This window comes from Cheilinus undulatus, linkage group 10 (genome assembly GCF_018320785.1).
Source record: "Cheilinus undulatus linkage group 10, ASM1832078v1, whole genome shotgun sequence".
NCBI lineage: Eukaryota > Metazoa > Chordata > Actinopteri > Labriformes > Labridae > Cheilinus > Cheilinus undulatus.
In genome coordinates, this window is record NC_054874.1 from 48,871,761 (window position 1) to 48,892,012 (window position 20,252).

At 40.5% G+C, this 20,252-nt stretch overlaps 1 protein-coding gene across 2 annotated transcripts in view; it reads left to right on the forward strand.

Annotated features, from left to right (window-relative positions):
- The window catches only part of maml1 (mastermind-like transcriptional coactivator 1), a 47,822-nt gene that overhangs the window by 19,735 nt on the left and 7,835 nt on the right, over window positions 1-20,252 (forward strand). For both annotated transcript variants that reach the window (XM_041797370.1, XM_041797371.1), the window contains exons 3-5: window positions 5,611-6,954; window positions 16,481-16,744; window positions 18,903-19,032. In XM_041797370.1, coding sequence (XP_041653304.1) covers window positions 5,611-6,954; window positions 16,481-16,744; window positions 18,903-19,032 — 1,738 coding nt within the window. The remainder of the gene's footprint in view (window positions 1-5,610; window positions 6,955-16,480; window positions 16,745-18,902; window positions 19,033-20,252) is intronic.

Below are 20,252 nucleotides of genomic sequence, written 5' to 3' on the forward strand. Positions count from 1 at the left end.
GACTGTCTCTAACAGTCTGACCCATATCTCAGTAGTGTGCTGTTTCATATGTACAGGGAGAAGTGCTTTATTAAGAGGAGAGCTGATATTGATCATATTGGTGAGGGAAAGTAGAACACGTGTGTCATATCATACACTTTGTACCAAATTTGGCATATAGCTCAGTGTTACCAAACACCAAAGTTGTGGCTAGTGGAAATACTGAGTGGCTAGTAAGTTTGCAGAACCACTAGCCACCATGGCTGGTGAGCAAAAAAGTTAATGTCAAGCCCTGATGGAAAGTCAAAACATCCTTCTAAACTGATGCTTCAAGCTATGCTTTTATTTTGAAATTGCCCCCTGCACTCCTGTTGACAGTTTCCGCCCCAGGCAGCGTCCTCAACAAGCTAGCTGCAAGCTAACTAACCAGCAGCAGTGGCTTAAAGTTTAGCGGCTGAGGGGAAGAGGATTTCCTCTCCTCTCTCAGCTGTGTGGGCATATTTCAGACGGACGCTACTCCAGGACTGGTCCCCCCCCTTAGTTTGCAGACTGCGTCTACATCTTTATCCGTATATAACCACCGTCTGAGACCATTCACGGATAAAAACACTCCACTCGTTATGGCTGAGGTAGCGCGAGTGCTGTCTTCAGCAGACCGCAGATACACAGAGAGGGAATAGTCAGCAGCTGCATGTCTCCCTCGATATACTTATTTTATTTCACCGTCTCACGTTAGGTTTATAATGAAAATATAATCTGTCCAAACTTAACGTGGTTCAAACAGGACAGCTGCTCTCTTCATATCTCCCTGTCCCTCGCTCTTGTGATGAGGCTGCTCATCACAACAGCGTCTTCAATAATACAATTTTGCTCCAGTCTAAACTCTTTATTTATTAAAATCAAGGTAGCAATCAATAAAAATAATACAAATTCATCACTGTAACATCATATGCCCCATATTTAACCTTATTTAAATCACACTAGTTATCCCCATCCCTAGTGTTGACATAAGTTTAAATAAAGATATTTGCAGGTCAAAAAAGCTTTAATGAGTGGAAAGTTGAAGAAAGTTGAGGAAACCTTCCTGTCTGACCCTTCTGATGCCTTGTCATCTTGTTCTTTGTGTCTCTTCTATTGCAATGCAAACAGCAGAGAGGAAACGGGGCAACAGAGGAAAAACGGCACTCCACGTTGCGCTGCGTTGCTGTCAGGACATCACAATAAGAATCAGTGTAATCAAGCCGATTCTGTCACTGGCACTTCCTCGTGTTGTATCAGTTCCACATCAAGCTCCTTTCTCATGATTTGAGTGGACTCGAGTGCGTCTTAAATGCACTGGAAAAGCATATTGTGACTCTTTGGTTTAAGTATTTTATTTAGTCAGTGACAGGAAATAGTAGCCAGCTCATATTGGACGTCTAGTCCGCTGTTGCAGAACACCCTTATACAACCAGTTCTAAGATGGTCCGAAATAACAGGCTGAAAATGGGACCTATCACCATCTACTGTATAAGAATCAGACATGCTCTATCAGGTAATCAGTTTTCCTGCTCCATATTGATTGGAACAAGATAACTGCCTTATGGACCTGTAACTGTATCTGTTCATGTAAATGTACTGACTGGTTTTAAATGATGGAGGTAAAATTGGAGAGTCAGTATTACGCATAAGATCGTCTCCGTCCTTCCCTCTTCTCTGTTGACCATCATGACTGTAAACAGAGTTTCACCTGGATCCACCTGTCCGGTCATCTTCATAGACGGTCCAGGTATTGTTTGATAACTTTAGAGTGTGAGGATCAGCTGATGTGGAGGACATTCTCAATGTTCCCTCAGATCCGGTGGTTTGGACAGATGTGATCTGCTGACTGCTCTGAGGAGGCTCTTTGTTATCTGCATTATGTAAGGCTGCCTGCAGCTGATTCTATTAACAGCAGCAGCTTTTTACTCCAACCACTGCTGGCTGCAGCTCCCATAACGCTGTCCACTCGGCCACAGCGGCTGCAGCGCCTCCCGCAGGCAGATATCCGGTCTTGTAGATACTGAAATAGAAACTGTGTCATAATCCAACAGCTGGCTTTTTAGCTCTGCAGTCCTGAACAAACTAATTTCATGATGCAGACAGCTAAATTTAGACACGATGAGCTGCTGCTGGAATGCTGCTCAAACTCTGAAAAAGTCAAAAAATTACTTTAATCGGCAGCTGCATAAAACACCAACAACTCACTGGTGATCTCTGTCACATGTCCTAGAGTTTCTGCAGACTGACCCCTTTAGTCTTACTTTCCTAAAAATAAAACATCATGGACATTTCTCCTTTTCTGAGAAATTTTAGTTGTTTGAACAACTGGTTTTTAAACTTAGGAATGACATGAGTAAAACTAATGTTTGTGATTTGGACAACCCGGTAATAGTAACAGAAATCCTAAGCATCAACGACGGGCTCATTTCTCATTTTAGTTACAGGCTTTAGCAAATCCTTAACTGCACAGAAACCTTCTAGAGATGCACAGATGCATCATTTTATCACTGGTATCCATCGGTTTCCGCCTTTTTGGCCATCTGCAAATTATGTGGACATGAAGCAGCAGATGTTTGTGATGCATAAATTTAGTGCTGATATTTAGCACACCCAGTAGCTGATTCTAAGAAGAGATGTATCACTGTGACTTGTTGTACAAACTCTGTTCTGTTCTAGAAAAAGTCGGCATCATGGCAGTAGTGCAACAATGCACTGGACAATCTAGCACTTTGCAAACAGGATATGATCCCTACATGGTATTATGAGTCTACTTGGTTATCAAGGAGAATGCAGAGAATAATGATAGTTATTGTATCTTTTTCTCTATTTAGAAGCATAAAAAGCCCTTAAGTTTTTAAATTTTTCCTTCTTTGAAAATAAACATACTTCCACAAGAGCGAATAGTGGCACTATTGTAAACCTAAAGACCTTTCTGCAGACACTTTTGTAAATCTTTCAAGCATTAAATACTGAAATTAATGCTGCCTTCTATGCAATGATGTAAATTTCACAGCCCGATATCTGGATCATAATTTCGGTTAAATTAACCAGCTTTCATGGAAGTGTAACACTAAAAGAAGCAATAACAAAAAACATCCGTATCAGGTACGAGTGCATCTGTGAAAACTTTCCATCATTTGTTAGTGAAACAAATTACATTTTTGTGCAATTTGGTAGAGTGCTTTTTTTCCTCCCCTTGCAGTTTTGGAGTAACTATAGGTGCTTTAAGGATAGTGTGAACATGTATAAACTGATATTTAAAGACAATAGAAAGGCAATCTCATGGAAATTTAGCTTCAAGATGAAAATAAAGTAAATGGTTGGCGAACAAGGATCATTGGGTATGATAAGCAAATAAAGCTTTTAACCCTTATTGGGTCTTTAGCCTTTTTTATGGCTTTTTTCTATTTTTAATTATTTTGACTGTGTTAAGGCTAACACGATTTTGGAAAATGTTCTTAATTCAATTTTTTTTCGCCAATATTACAATTTGATATTTTATTATTTCTTAACTTTCTTTAATTCCTAAACATGGGCTGTGCAGTTCTTTAAAAATATCTAATCTAATGATTTTGACTTGTATTGGAAATTGGATGTGAATTGTTGCATTGAAGGGTTTTTTGTCATTCTCATATTTAATAAGAAAAAAAATACAAAAATGAAGAAGGTAGGATTTTTTGTCGACTATTCTAAAAAAAAAGACACTTGAATGATTGCATGATAAGTCATGCATAACATTCTGCTGCTGGTGCATAAAAATGTTTAGATCTGCTGTTTGACACAAATTCCAGGTCAAAGAAATATTGCACCTTCTGTGATTTTAAAATTGAAGCAGGCCATATTGCAATGTAGTCTAATTTTTAGTTAATCGCCCAGCCCTATTTAGGAGGGTACTTTTTCAATAGAATTTTTAAATTTCAATATCAGAATGTGTAACGGGTCAATAATAATCTCTGTGGACTTTTTATATCCACTCAGGCTGTTGGTGACCAAAATGTCCCATTGAACCCATTAAAACCACAATTTTAGATCCTCCTCCCAGTGAAAAACATGCATTTATGATATAGCAAAGATGTTCTTTCTGGAGTCATTGCTTCAAATTTGCAGTTTGTCTTTAAATGTCAGACATTTGACCATATTTGGCATGAGGGAACACTGCATGCTTTTTCCCTGAAATCCAATAGGGGTGTTGTAATAATTTATTAAATTCTAAAATAAATATGATGCTTAAAATCAAAACCGTCTGATTATTTACATGTCCGAGGCTGTGATAATCTCCCTCAAGAATGCTTTTATTTCTTCTAGATTGGACTATTGTAACTCTTTATATGTGGGCTTGGACCACTTCTCAGTCCAGCACTTGCAGCTGGTCCAAAATGAGATTCTCGCCTCCTAACAGGCACAAAGAAGAGGGACCACATTACTCCAGTGTTGCTCTCTCTGCATTGGCTTCCTGTCCACTACAGGATTGAATTTAAGATTCTTCTATTAGCTTATAAAGCTCTTCATGGTTTGGCACCATCATATCTATGTGAACGGCTTCATGTTCACACCCCAGCCAGAGCTCTGAGGTCTGCCAATCAGCTGCCCATGGATGTGCCCAAAACAAGGCTAAAAACAAGGGGAGACCGAACTCTAGAACGTTTTAAATCATTGTTAAAACCTCATCTATTCTCATTAGCTCTCAATTCAGGATGAGGTTATTTCATCCCAACAGATTTTAGATGTTACTGTTACTTTTACTGTTACTGTTTAATGTTCTATTTTTATTAACTTTACTACTTAATAGTGGTGTATTCTTGTTCCATGTTTTGCTTTTATACTGTGAAGCTCTTTGGTCAACTATGGTTGTTTTAAATGTGCTATATAAATAAAGTTGAATTGAATTGAATTGAAGAAAATCCAATTTGCATGTAGTAAATGAAAAATATTGTTATTGTTTTTTTAACACAAAATTCAGGGTTTTGCTCTTAGAAACTAAATTTTATAGGGTTATATTACCAAAAAATGAAAAAATGAAAAATTATGTAAAAAAGACATGAACTCATGGAGTGTAAATATTTATTTTACACCAACTGAGGGTTGAACATGGTTCAGTAGAAATCACAGTGTGAAAACTGTATTAATTTATTTTTGTTTAAGTTTAAAGTATGTCTTAAGGTTTCAGATTTCATCTGAAAAAGTGCAACAACCCTTTTAAAGGAAAGATTTTAAAACATGTTTGTTTACGAGTGCTGCTGAGGAGCACTGGGATCAGTTATCTCCCCTTTCATCCTTTGGCAGCACAAAAAAGAGTCAAATTTAAAGTCAAACCGTGTGGGAACTGAAAAAAGGAAGAAACAGACATTTGTAATAGTTGATAATATCAGATGGCAAAGCTTAGTGACCTACAGGCAGGGTTTCACTCTCGGTGCATAGAAATTCTCCAAATGCTTTTCATATTACTTTTTTGGGTTGTTATTGTCACCTTTTTTGTTTGGACTCTAGAGTCCCTCCATAAACAATTATTTATTTCTGATGCTTCAGCAGGGTTTACGGTCATTTCTTCGGTGTTTCTCTCAGGGTTTTGTGGCTCATATTGATTCTGGATGTTTCTCTGTGTTTCTACAGCTGCAGGAGACGGTGAAGAGGAAGTTAGAGAGTGCCGGTTCTCCTCTGGGCAGAGATCAGGTCAACGGTTTCAGTGACGGTTTCCCTCCAAACAAGAAGGCCTGTCTGGACAACGGCACCGCCAATGGCTCCCCACTCGATTCCAAGCTGGGCATCAGCGACGCTCTGAACTCTAACGGGACTCACGGACCTGCAGGGGACACGACGGACGGCGGCAGAGAGGCAGGATTGGACTTCCATCGCAAGGAGATGAAGCAGGAGCCCGACGACATCCTGCCCATCATGCCGCCATCAGGGAGCGGGAACAACAGCCTGTTCCCAGACCTGAACCTGAACGAGCAGGAGTGGACGGAGCTCATGGAGGAGCTTAACTGTTCAGTGGCCTACGAGGACATTCAGGACATCCTCAATGACAGCCCCCTGGAGCTGGCTCCGACCCCGGGTGGTGCTGGGGCGGTGGGAGGAGGGGCATCAGGAGGAGGAGGAGGCCAGTCGTCTCAGAGTCTCCTCCCTCCTGATCTGGCCAGTGTGAAGACGGAGTTCTCCCCTGCTTCCGTGGCCTTCGACCAGGACTCTCGCACCGGCTCCCCCCATGTTAGGTCCACCTCCTCGGGGCCCCCTCCTCACCCCACCAACTCCCCCGTCGCCTCCTCTGCCTCCTCCCCAGCTCTGCCCCCGTCCCAGCCGGCTCCTCCCCCCAGACAGCTCCAGCCTCCCCCCAACCACCTCCTCCCCCCAGGCCCCCCAGGGCCCAAAGACCTGTCCCCCGCTCAGCAGCTGCAGCAGCTGGCCGCCCAGCAGCAGAGAGCGCAGCACCTCCACGGCCAGCTGCAGCACAAACAGCCTCAGCCAGGGGCCAAGTTCCACAACCAGGGGCCCCACGCGCACCCCCCAGCCTGGACCCAGATGCCTAATACCTCTCAGAGCACACTAGGTGGTGTCTTTGGTATGGACAAGCCCACAAGCCCCTCCCTTTACCCCCAGGACTTCAACCCTAGCACCCAGAAGCAGCTGCTGATGCCGGGTCAGCCCAACAAGGGCTCGCCCAAGGCGGGGGCCACCAGCTACATGCAGGTTCCCCCTGGACACCCCAACATGCTAGGTCACCCCACGCCAGGGCCCCCTCTCAACCACCCGCCAGCACCAGGAGCTCAGGCCTCAGCAAACATGCCGGACTACAAAAACACCAAACCCCTGTCGCACTTTGAAGCAGGGCCGGGACCACCACGCCCCCCCAACACGCAGAGTCAGAACAAGGCGGCGCTGCTGTCGCTGCTCAGACAGCAGCAGCAGATGAAGCAGAAGAACAGCATGAACTTCCGGCAGCACATACCACACTCGCAGGTAAGAAACACCTAAATATGCACACACAAGATCTGTCTGAGGAGGAAGGGTCCTAACAGAGAAATGACCCCGAGGTATTTGAGTGTCCGCCATGATAACAGCTGTTTGAAGGCTTTAAAAAGAGCTTCACTGCTTCCTTTATCATCTCCTCTAGCTGAGGAAACACTGGAGCATCTGGAGAGCAGAGTACATACACACGGTGACATTTGGGTTGTCTGTAGTGTCAGAGTAAAACCTGCTGACTGCACTCAGACTGAGCTGTTTTCTGTCACTATAAAGCAACACTTTGGATTAAGAGGCAGATTATTAAGGCAACTTACGATTTGAACGAGTTAAACACTTCGCCTCTTTATTTGTTTTTATGTCTTCGCTCCATAGCATGCAGCATGCTCATCTTTTTGTAGTTAAATTGCTACCACAAGGTTTGATCAGGCTTCTTTGCCTCTTTCAAAATAAAAGCCCGTTGTAATCTAGACAGGGAGTAAACTTTAACCCTAGCTTAAGGCTGACCTCACGCTAGACAATTTACAAATCTTTAACGCTTATAGAGACGTGTGACACCACAGAAATGAGGACAATTTTAAATGAATTTCGGTTTTATAATCCTCTGAGTTCACACTCAATGGCTCAGCCAGACAGTAAGTCCAGAGACCAGATACTTGCAGTAGAGCTGGGTGATATGGCCTAAAATTGATATCCCGATATATTTTTGCTATATCCCGATACACGATATATATATCGTGATATGTTGAAATGGCCTCTCAGCAGCTGTATTTAATTTGGCCCCAAATGACACTAGTTTGGTGATTAGAATTGACTGTTCTATTGGATTTTTAATAAAACTGTTTGCAGAAAGAGTAAAAAAATCAATATGAAGTCAAATTTAGCAGTTTTATTTTGGAAAGAACTTCATTCAATCTTTTACTAATAAATCAAAAAACTAAATACATCATGAAATACTCAGTCTTTTACAGTGTATAGAAAGTCCTGAAATGTTTTCTGTTATTTTTACTATAGCTGACTATAAAATGATTATTTCCCTCATTAAGGGTGAAGCAAACCTACACAAAACTTGCCAAAGGCCAAAACCCTGCAGTCTATTCCACCATTTAGACCAAAGCCCTGCAGTCCAGTCCACCATTTAGACCAAAACTCTGCAGTCCAGTCCACCATTTAGGCCAGAACTCTGCAGTCCAGTCCACCATTTAGGCCAAAACTCTGCAGTCCAGTCCACCATTTAGGCCAAAACTCTGCAGTCCAGTCCACCATTTAGACCAAAACTCTGCAGTCCAGTCCACCATTTCGACCAAAACCCTTCAGTCCAGTCCACCATTTAGACCAAAACCCTGCAGTCCAGTCCACCATTTAGACCAAAACTCTGCAGTCCAGTCCACCATTTAGGCCAAAACTCTGCAGTCCAGTCCACCATTTAGGCCAAAACTCTGCAGTCCAGTCCACCATTTAGGCCAAAATCCTGCAGTCCAGTCCTCCATTCAGGCTCACAGCTGTGATTATATTAGTGCGTTATCTGTGCTGATGAACGCTGGAGCAGTTTCTGACAAGTTCACAACATGAGAGCGTCTCTAGACCTTATTCAAGAAACTGTCCTGTGTGATCATGGGGGGGGCTTGTCAGCAGGCAGGAACATTTTAACTCCTTGTCGTCATTGTTTTGAACCATTAGACTGAGGTAAGTCTCCGTAGTTGTGGAGAAGTGGATCACATTTGTCCGCTGCTAGGCCGTCTTCTCTCTGACATGTACAACTTTGGCAGGGAGTTTTCAGCAAAATGCTCATGCCCAGGCAAATCGTATTCTGTTTTAAGTGTCTTTATGAGATTTTTAAATCCTGGCTTTTCAACAACACTGGGCTCATGTCTTTAGTGACATGTTGTGTTACTGCCACCACTTCTCTCGCTGCTGATACAAAAATGCGCATGTGCAGAGGAGTTTTCCGGATGGGCAGAGAAGAGAGATTGGGCTCTCTGCTGTGAGAGATGCGTTCAGGGACAATGGGAGAAGCAAAACTCCAGTGAGAAATGCACGCTGGCAGCTCAAAACTTCCATATTATTTATACATGGATATTCACGATACAGTCATTTTATACATCATGCATGGCAAAAGCCAGAATACATCGAGTATACTCGATAAATCGCCTAGCCCTAACCTGCAGACCTTCATACGACCTTGCTTGATCATGTGTTGAAAAACAAACATATGTATACAATACCCTCAGCGCGTTCCTCTACAATAAGCTGCGGCAAAAATGGAAAACAATGAAATAACCAGGATGAAGTCCTGGCTAACGAAAGTGCATTTGTGTTGATGTTTGTGTCTCATGAATGTACAGCTGTGTAACACCCGGCTGGTGACGCTGCCCTGTGTGCTCACTCCCATTTATGGTTGTGTGTATTAAGATGGAGCCACTGCGACCTGGAATGGTAAATATCTAACATGTTTGATGTTTAAGATTCTTGATCAGGGGTGTCAAACTCCTTCACAGCAGGGGCTGGATTCTGGATTCAGGTCTAACCTGAGGGCCTAACAGGGTGACCTTTTTAACCAGAAACTGTCTACCTCATTTCACCAGTAATAAAATATGAAAAAAAACTTAGCACTGTTGGAAAATGATTTTGACATTTAAAAAGTTAAAAAGATAAGTTTAAATGCTCACAATCTGAGATAATTAAATTTATTAGTTCAAAAAGGTCAAAACATTACATTAAAAGTGTTTTTTTAAAGCCAAATATATTAGAAAGAAGTCAAAATCATGAGTTTAAAAGGTTGAAATATGAAATAAAATTTGTAATCCTGAAATTATAAGTCAAGTATTATTCTACATTTTCAATTTTGAGTCAAGGTCAAACTATGGGATTATGATGTCAAAGTTTGGAGTTGAAAATATGAGGTGAAATACAAAATAATCGGTTAGAAAGGTCAAAATATCTCTTAAAAATTAGAATTATGAATCTTAAAGCTCAAAATATTATATGAGAAGTCAAAATTATGAGTGTAAATGCTCAAACTATGAAATAAAAAGTGAAAATCCTAAGTATGAGTCCTAATTGTGAGATGCTAAATTGAAAATGTGAAATTAAAACACAAATTAATTTCTTTTCCCACATTCCTGACTTCTTATCTAAATATTTTTACTTTTTACTTTTTCAGAATTGTGACTTAACAAGGATATCGTAAATCATCAGGATAAGTTCACATTTTACTTGACATACTTGAGGAAATCTGCAGACCTCAGACTGATGGGCCAGTTAAAATAGAAAAATGAGATCATTCTGTGGGCCGGATTGAACTGTTTCACAGGCTGGATTTGGCCCTGGGGCCTTGAGGTTGACACTTGTGTTCTCGATTGTTGAGGCTATGAAGCAATTTAAAGTAAAGCCAGGTGTACACTGTGGGATTTTCCTGTGATTCAGCCACAAATTTTGAGTCGCGCGACTCACTCTGAAGTCAGGCCAACTTTCAGCAGGATTGGGTGTCGTTTGTTGTGCTGTGTACAGTGGGGTACGACGGCCGACCACAGCCCAACTACGACCCCACGACCTGCTCCCGACTGGTCAGAAGGATTTCTGGCATGTTTGATATTTTTCTTGTACAACTCCAGACACTTCACAGTGAGAGCAGAAACGCGAGCAGAATAAACAACTTTGGGGGATTGTTTTCCTTTGTAAACGGCCAGACAGCGTCCTAAATTACCATGACAACGGCTGGAATCACTTTCTGATGCAACCCTGCCATGATAAAGGAAATAAACAAGCAGGAAATATTCCTGCCCGCGGACCTGCGGCTGATATAGAGGTGATGCTGTTTGTGTGTGAGACAGAGAGAGAATGCAGGAGAGAGAGAGAGAATATGGAAACACTTCGCTCACAGACCCTGAGACTTTTTATAAAGGGAAACTGCGGTTTTCTGTCACAGTCCGTCCTGACTTCCGTCAGATTGTACACTGTGAACACACAACTCGTGCGCGATGGTCATGCGTCGTAAGCGATTCAGTTGTACAGTATGAGATGACATTCTGCCACAACTGTCGTATGGTCAGCTTGAAATCACACAGTGTATACCCATCTTAAAACCGTAAATAAAAGATTATTCCGATAAATAATTGTTGGAGCAAGCCTTCACTCAGGATACACCACCCTGTTCATTAGGGAGACAAATCTGGATTCAAATAGAGCTTAAGGAATAAAGCATATCATAAAACATTTCTAATAATGTTGCTGACTTTTTTCCACTAACATGACGGCTTTTTTCACCCTGTATTCTCCAGGAAGAGCTGCAGGTTTAAAAGGACTATTTTTTTGTTAAAGTTTTGAAAACTCAATGTTCAAAAGTAAAAAACAGGCCTGATTGACATGAAGACAACAAAAACAGAAGTTGTAGGCGTCAAATATTGGGTATCAGCTTGAGTTAAGGTCTTTTTAAGCTTCTGCTCTTTCTGGAGCTTTTATCACTACAATAACAGATCATATTGATACTGAGCTGCGGTATCTAGAAGTATTGAAAACGTTGACATCCTCAGTAGTACCCGTGCTTACATCACAGCTCTACTACAACAACAACTGTACAAACTGATCAGCGTGTTCCTGCTCTGCTTTCATAACCAGGCCGGCAGCACATTCCTGGACTGTACCACGCTCACACACAAAGGCCTTCGTTCCCTGATCTGAATAAAGGAGAGACGCTGAAGTTTCTCTGGTAAACACGCTCAAACTTCTGTGTAGAACAGACTCACTGGATTCATTTTGGCCCCTATAGTGAATATTTAATTAGTATTTTATCATAGAAATAAACCCAAAAGGAGCTCTGAAGTCTCCCACAGCTGTGTTTTACTGATGGAGGCTGAACAATGAGCGTCTGTTACGGCCCAATCGTCTCCTGCTGTCTGACTCAGTTTGGACACCACGGCGTTACAAAACTCTCTGAGGTCAGACAAAGAAGAGCTCTTTAGTCGTCATCAGTTTTATGTTCGACATTCAGTGAACGCTGACTGGACAAATGGGGGGGCAACAAGTCTGTGTGGGGATTTAGTGAAAGAAAATCCTGGGTAGGCTTTAACTTCAGCAGTTACCAGGCGCCAACTTCACCCACTTTTCCAAACATTGCCAATGAATTTGTGCTGTTTAGACAGTGAGCTCTCTCCTTCTCATTTTAGTTAGAAATAACACTGAAGATCATGGAGTTACAGAGCTTTTAGAGACCTCAGATTTATCAAAATAAACCAGATTCAAGTTGTATTTGCACATGGATCTGCTGAATGTTTTATGTGGTGAGCTGCTCATCACTCCACATCCCAGCTCTGAATGAAGTAACAGGTGATGATCATGTACCTGAGGGTTATTAACTGTGTTAATATGAGATATAAACACAGGGCTGTTATTCTAAAGGTCACATATTATGCAAAAAACATTTTTTCAGGTTTTCCTAATATAAATATGTGCCCCTGGTCAGAACACCACCACCCCTTTCTTTCTCCACCGTACAGAAAATGTGTGCTGAAGCAAGCTGTTCTCAGATTTTCCCCTCATGATGTCATGTGGGGAGTTAGCCCCGCCCCCAGGTTCCATTGGCCCTCTCTGCTTGGAAGAAAGTTCTGCCCTCCTCTCCTTATCCTCCTCTGAGTCAGAAGAGCCACATCCATTAAGCCACATCCATTTCCTGAGAGGGGCCAAGTCAGGGGCGGAGTCAGACAGCTCATTAACATTTAAAGCCACAGATTAGGGTAGTTCCGATTCCAATACCAGTATCAGATATGCGTTCTAAAAATGCAGGTATTGGTATTGGCACCATGAGACGTACAGACCATCACAAATAGTCATCAATATGGCGGTTAGCATTCGCGTTAGCATTCAAGCTAGCTAGACTAGCTGAAAAAGCTGCTGCTAGGGATTCAAAGGCACCAATAGCTTCAATGGGACAAAACAACGGCTAGCTTCAAGAGGAAAAAAACAAGTAAGAGGCAACGATTTAGGGTTTTGAAGTTCTTTAACTTCTGATAAACTGTGTCACTTCTTGTCTTCTTGGCATTTTAACAACCACATTCAGAGAAAACCTGTCATGCAGACGCCAATCTTTGCTGCTACAGTGGGTCCTTTGGTCCTTCTTTGCTGCGCTAAAAACAGTAGCACGTGCATGACCTGCTTTCTGGTGTAAATAACAGATGTGTCCGGGCTGCTAGATCTGTCTTGGGGCCTGTGCCTGCTGATGACATGGCACATTGTGATTGGCTGTGATGACGTAGCGCATTTTTATTGGCTGGAAACTCACACCGTCTGATAGCGAACACGTTAGCTTTCTACGACGCCAACATTGAAAGTTAACTTCAGTGTTGTAACGTTATTTATACTTGACTTTCTCTTTACCTAGCGTTACCTATGTTTGGCGGTGATGCTAAGGGTGTGAGAAACATCATTTTGAATGAAATATTTTATTCTGCGATATTTACTGTCTGAAATGGCCATGACTCGCTGTTTGCTTTTGCTGTTTATCAGAGGGATGATCTGTGATTGATTCTTAAACAATAGTTTAACAAGTGCGAGAGAAATAATTCATTATTACACATTAAAATGTTTTTTTACTTGTATAAACCTATATATTTGTTATTACAAATATCTTTCTATTATTAAATAGTTAAAATATTAGTTTTACATACAAAAGAAGAAACTTTCATGAAAAAAACACAATTTACAATAAAAAGTGATAAGAACTTGACAAAAAAATCACTCACTTTATGTAAAAAACTAAAATATCTATCTTGAACTGAATGATTAAAATATTAATCCATTAATCAACTTGGCTGCGTTGTGGTTTGTCCACATGGAGATGCCGTAGTCAACAATGTCTGTGACGTCATCAGAAAGTGCAGGATGAAGGCGCAGGCCCCCGGACAGATCTGGTGCCTACACCGGCCACAAAGAAGAATTTATTTCAGGTGTAGAGCGCTAACAGTTAGCATTAGGGCTGGGCAATTAATTGCAAATTAGATTAAATCGCAATTCAGCCTGCTACAATTTTTAAATCGCAGAAGTTGCAATATTTCTTCAACTTGAAATGTGTCAAAATACCAGTATAATCATTTAATTTTTTGCAGCAGCAGAGATTTTATGCACATTATGCAAACATTCAAGTGTTATTTTTTTGTAGTGGTTTACAGAAATCCTCCTTTTTGTGTATCATTTATGTTTTTCTCAATTAAAATGAGTGCCATAAAAATGATTATGCAAATATAGTTAGCTCATTCTATCTAAAACTGATGAAGCCTAGCGCTAATTCACGAAAGTCACACCCCAGCTGTGATTAGCTGGTAGTAAGTCTCACCTCCCCCACCCCAGCCGCCTCCTTTATAGCTTAAAGCTTGTTGCACCCCTATATTCAGATTCATGCTACTATGGGTTAATTGCTTAGGCAATAATTTTATTGTTTTAAATACACATGGTCTTGTTTATGGAACTATTTATTGCTTGAATTTGTTGAAAAATACATATGATTAACCCAACAATAATCACATATTAAATTGCAGTCGCAATATTTGGGGAAAAAAAATCGCAATTAGATTAATTTTGCAAATCGTTCAGCCCTAGTTAGCATGGCTAAATGAAGCAAAATTCAAATCCAAACCAAACTGTATTGGTGTATAAACTTTTGTACTCACTGATACTAAAACCTGCATTTTAAGCAGAATCAGACATGTTTCTGATACTGGTATCAGAATTGGAACAACTCCAGCTCTGACGTTGTTTTTTGGTAGTTTCTTTTTGCAGAAATCACTACTGGCCCCCTAAGAGCAGTTCTCTGCCTTGGCTGTGTGACATAATCTGCAGAGATCCTATACCACATTTCCAAATGTGGGCCTTCATATACAAAAACACTCAAGAAAAATAACACTTGTTATAACTCTCATAGTGAAGAACATGCTGGAAGTAGCATGTTCATCATTGATCTAAATTAGCTTTAGCAGTGGTGCTACACAACCGTGTCTACAGCTGCTGCTCTGACGTTGTTTCACAGTACAGCCAGGTTCTTTGAATCATCGTGGACTTTAAACAAACGAGTCATGAGATGAACTGTGCAGCCCTGGACTGAAGTCAAACAGAGTTGATCCGTTGCAGCTCACAGCTTGTGTTTGAGCCAGACAGGCCGACAGAGACGCTGTGCAAAGCAAGAACATTCGCTGTCATCTTTCAGATGCAAGTTAGAGAGGAAAGAAAACACGTTGGAGCTCTTTATGTTCCACATTAATCACAGGTGTTTGGCCTGTTACCGGGCTGCTCTTTAAAGGTGACTGGACTCGGACTGAGCTGTCTGTCACATGTCACTACTATGCTAACGGTGGCATTACTTCTGTGTGCACTACAACACAACAAAGGTGTTAAAACCGGGGATGACTGTGCTGCAAAAATGTACCAGTGACTCCATGGAGAGTTCTGTTCAAGAGTCTTTAGTTACAGTCACTTTATACACATGCAGCTCTTCCTCATTCATCTGTTCCACCCCTGTAGCTGCTGTTAGCCATGATGGTGGCTTTACTGTTGCTCATCAATGCCATCGACTTGTTGAAGCCTTCTCCTTCCTCTAAACTCAATGTCAGCATAACTCCAGTCACCAGGCCAGTCTTCTACTGGTTTAAAAAGGCCATGTTTTTATCATGTATCCCTGTCTAGCTGAAAAATACTGACCTATGGTTTTTGGTCCATACTGCCCAGCCCTAGAGTGTTAGTGTGAGAGGAGTGGAGGTGAAGTCGGGCTGCGGGGGGGGGGGGTCTTTTGTTCAGCTGCTCAGACTGTCCAGGGCCCCTCACTCCTCCACTCCTCCATCCACAGTGTGAGAGAGAGAGAGAGAAGCAGCTGGTTACTAAGGCTCACACTGGGGGGTGAAGGGAGGCAGTGACAAAGCAGCCTTTCATATTCTCTCTCTCTGTATTTAAATATAGCTGCTCTACTCCGCTCTACTCGTATTTTTCCTCTGGGCCGACGGACGCTCTGTTCCTGCTCAGCTACATACTTTATCAGCAACAAACATCAACCAGGAAACTTACAAACAAACTTTGTTAGTGGGCCTGTTAGGCCTCCGTACGTTGACACTGTGGAAAGTTACTGAGCCTGTTTACTTTAGTAGAGAATCTATTTTATTCTACTTTAGACATGGGCTGCACAACATCTAAATATTAGAAAAGATATTTAACTTATTGTAGTTTACTGAATATGAAGACTTTGCTTAAATATATAAAATCTAACTGACCAGTAAGGTCGAGTCTTATATTAGGGCACTCACACTAGAGCCCATAACTCCCATAATGCTAAAGGTTTGTCTTTGGTTTGTCCATGTCGGCGTCTCCCTGCAGCCTCAGTGATGTAAAATAAGCCCACCACTGCTTCTTAATGTCTCAGTTCACTTCCTGTTCCCATTTCTCCTGTTCAGTCCATTACAAGTTCCTTTTTCCACTGTAAAGTTCATATTCAAGGAAAAATCTGTAATGAACTAAAACCATATTACTGTGTTCTTCTGTCTCTTAGGACCAGAACACGTATCCCGCTCCTCCACACGGCCCAGGTCCGGCCAACAGCATGGCCTCTGCACCCGGAAACAACGCCATGACGGCCCAGCAGGGGGCAAACGCCATCGCAGGCAACCACAGTAACGCAGCGTACCTGAGCAGCCAGGCGGCGGTGGCAGCAGCACTGAAACAACAACAACAGCATCAACAACAACATCAGCAGCAGATCCTGGAGCAGCAGAAGCAGCAGTACATGCAGAGACAGCAGCTCATGGCTGAACAGGTAACTGCAGAAACACCTGAACACCATTAACCAGGATACATTCTGCAAGATTCAACGACATTTTCACACTAGACTTTACACTAGAGCCTGATTTAGACTGGACAGAGCTGTGCTGCAGAGTTTACCTTAGGTACTGGCACTGAACCTCTGCAAATGCAAAGAGCCTGTTTGGATTCTTTGTGGAGTTTCAGCTCAGTGGGATGTTTCTGATGTTTAAACCTGCAGCACAATTGAGTAAAAGCAGTCTCTTCCCAGAATATTTATTCTGACCTCTAGAGGGAGTTGTAGGTGCAAAAGTCTCACTGCTGATCTTCATTTACAGTGTCACACTTTTATTATATTTATTTTAGGGCCAATTGTATATTAGATTAAATGGCAATTTTCAAATCACAGAGGATGGAAAATTTCTTTAACCTGAAAATTGTGTCAAAATAACAGTTTAAAACTTTTTTTTGCAGCAGAGATGTTTTGCATTACATATGCAATCATTCTAGTGGCATATTTTTAGAATAGTGTAAAAAAAATCCTTTTTTCTTCATTATTTATTATTTTTTTTCATTAAATATTAGAATTATATAAAATTATCATTCTCTTTAATACAGCAGTTCATATCCAATTTGCAAAATGAGTCAAAATCATTAGAATTAGGTATTATTTCAAAATTGTCCATCCCTAGTTTAATCTAATGTTGTGTTGGTTATAGTTTAGAATTAATTATTGCTTGTTTTTGTTGGAAAATACATGAGATGAGAAACTTAAGATATAATCGCATGTTAAATCGCAGTCGCAATATAGGGTAAAAAAAATCGCAATTAGATTATTTTCCCAAATTGCTCAGCCCTAATTTATATACAGTGCTTAACAAATGTATCAGACCACCTGTCATATCTGTCTCAGAGACCATCCAGCATCATGAAGTGCTTTAATGTGGACTCTTTCATTTTCAGTCAGCTCTCCACGTTTTACCATTTTGAACAGGAATGAGGAATTTCAAACTGAATTCACCCAAATTTGAGCCGGCTCACTGGGCTTCTCTGAGAAGTCAGAAATGAATCAAGCATAAAATTCAACCACTAAATCTCATTTTTCTCTTCAGGAATGACAGTAAATAACAATAATTTGACATATTAATCAAGAAATATTAATGTGCTTTACTCTTTTTTTAGTTTTTTGTAAATCAGCAAATTTGAAAATTCATGGATAACAATAATGATTCTATTTTGGCATTAAAAATATCATTTGGGTTAAAGAGCTTCTACATATTGGTGTATTAACCATTGCAGAAACATCAAAAATGATTTTGGTAATTACCAATGCTGTTAATTTCGGGCAGCTGTGGCAGAAACCTTACTTTGGTTAGGGTGGTCTAATAAATTTGTTAAGCACTGTAAATTTATATATATATATATAATATATAGACTTAATTATAATTCAAAATTATTTCAATGTATCTATTTATTTATTTATTATCTTAAATTTTGTGTTATTACATTTATTTAGATTTTTTAAATTAATATTTGCATATTTTTATTATTTTGTTTTATTATTTATTTCATTGTCATTATTTATTCATGTTTTTTATTCTGAAAATGATCCATTTATTTATTTGGTTATTTTATTTTTTAAAGGTATTTTCATTATTATTTTTAAATTTGTTTAATAAAAAAATCAATTTCTGTTGTAATATATATATTTTTTTTAATTTCGTTTTTTCATATTACTCACTTATGTTTTATTTATTTGTCATTTTCTCTATTACATTTTTAAATAAATTATTTTAACTTTTCTCTGTATTTTTTAAATGTAATGTTTTATTCCTACATTGAGAACAAAGCTAATTGAAGTCAAACTCCATGCTGCGTATGCATACTTGGACGATAAACCTGATCCTGATCATTGTTCATCAAACCTCAGACTTCTGTCTGCTTCAGGCCTTCTTCTCATACCGTCATTTGTTGGCGTTTCATTCTCTTCCAGTGTGCCTCTACTGAACAGCCATGTTGGCAGTCTTAAAGACATTTATAAGAAAAATGCTAATAAGTGTTGATAATGATGATAGGATTTTGTTCAGCGTTTACCTGAAGTCAAAGAATGTCCGAAATGTTTGTGCAGTTATGTTGAAGTCTTGACTTGTCACTGACGTGTATTATCTGTGCAGGAGAAGCAGCGTCAGCAGGACCAGCAGCTTCAGAGACACCTGACCCGACCTCCTCCACAGTACCAGGACCAGCCGGGACAAGCAGCCAATCAGAACCCTTTCCCTCAGCCGCCAGTCAACCAGTTTACAGGTGAGCCAACAGGGAGTCGTCAGACCACATTCATGTATTCACTAATTAATATGATCCACACCATGCTGCAGTAAAGTTTACAATTTTTCTTATGTTCCTCTATAAATCCCTGTTAGAAGTTTTAAAATGTCCTTACTTAGACCCAGAAGCAGAAAAGCATAAATCCTACGGCCCATAACAGTGCTGAAAAGGGAAATGTTATCTGTAGGTGTGGATCAGACCTGTTTCCATCAGTAATAATTCTCCATGTGAACTGGGACAATGATGGGAATCCTTTAAATAACCTGATAGAGCTGTAACTGCATACCTGAAGTGTTTAATTCAGGAGATTTTAAAGCATGAAATCCAAACCAACTAGAGCATTCTCCTTACATATCACACATTTCTGTCTGTATGAAAACACCCCTGTGTGAACACAGAACAAAGCTGAGATATTTATGGAACACATTTATTCCTGATCCAGTCCAGATCAAACATCCATCGGTGTGAAAACGCTCTAAATGTCTTTAAAAAGCTTATAAGTTTGTAGAGGAAATATTAAAACCCTCTGACCTGAACACGCCATGTCAGCGGGACGGTTTGAGTTTCAGAGCGTGGAGGAATTAACCGAGAGGCTTTAAGTTTCAGCAGGAACAGAGACATCACTGTACGTATGCCAAAGACGCACGCCTCAGTCAGCTGGAAGGTTCATGTTCAGTTCACCCAGAAGTTTCTCAGACCAGGAGATTATTCTGCAGAATAAACTGTGTGGCAAAACTTTAATCATCTCACTACTTCAGCCTCGTGTCTGTCAGACGAATATTTTGGTTTCAGGATTTAATATTTATAAAGGAGCAGAGAACGTCTCTAGATTCATCTAAACTCAGATTTATACATGCATGTTTATTTGTTTGCATGTAAAGAAACCATGGAAGTCAACTCTTCAGTTTGGAATTAATGATGATAATTTTATCTGACATTTCAGTTTTTAGATCCAGTCCAGTCATGCAGGGCATAAATTAAATCCACAAAAATAATTGAGGGGCTGAGCAATAAAGATTAAACTGATAAAAACATTTTAAAAAACCCAAAAAGATGATTTAAAAACAACAGAATTTAAAATGTTCAAACATTAAAATCAGTGGCTGGAGCATGGTAAAGCATGGTATGGTAAAATACATCCATCCATCTTCTACCACTCATCCGCGGCCAGGTCACGGGGGGTAGGAGGTTACCGGTGT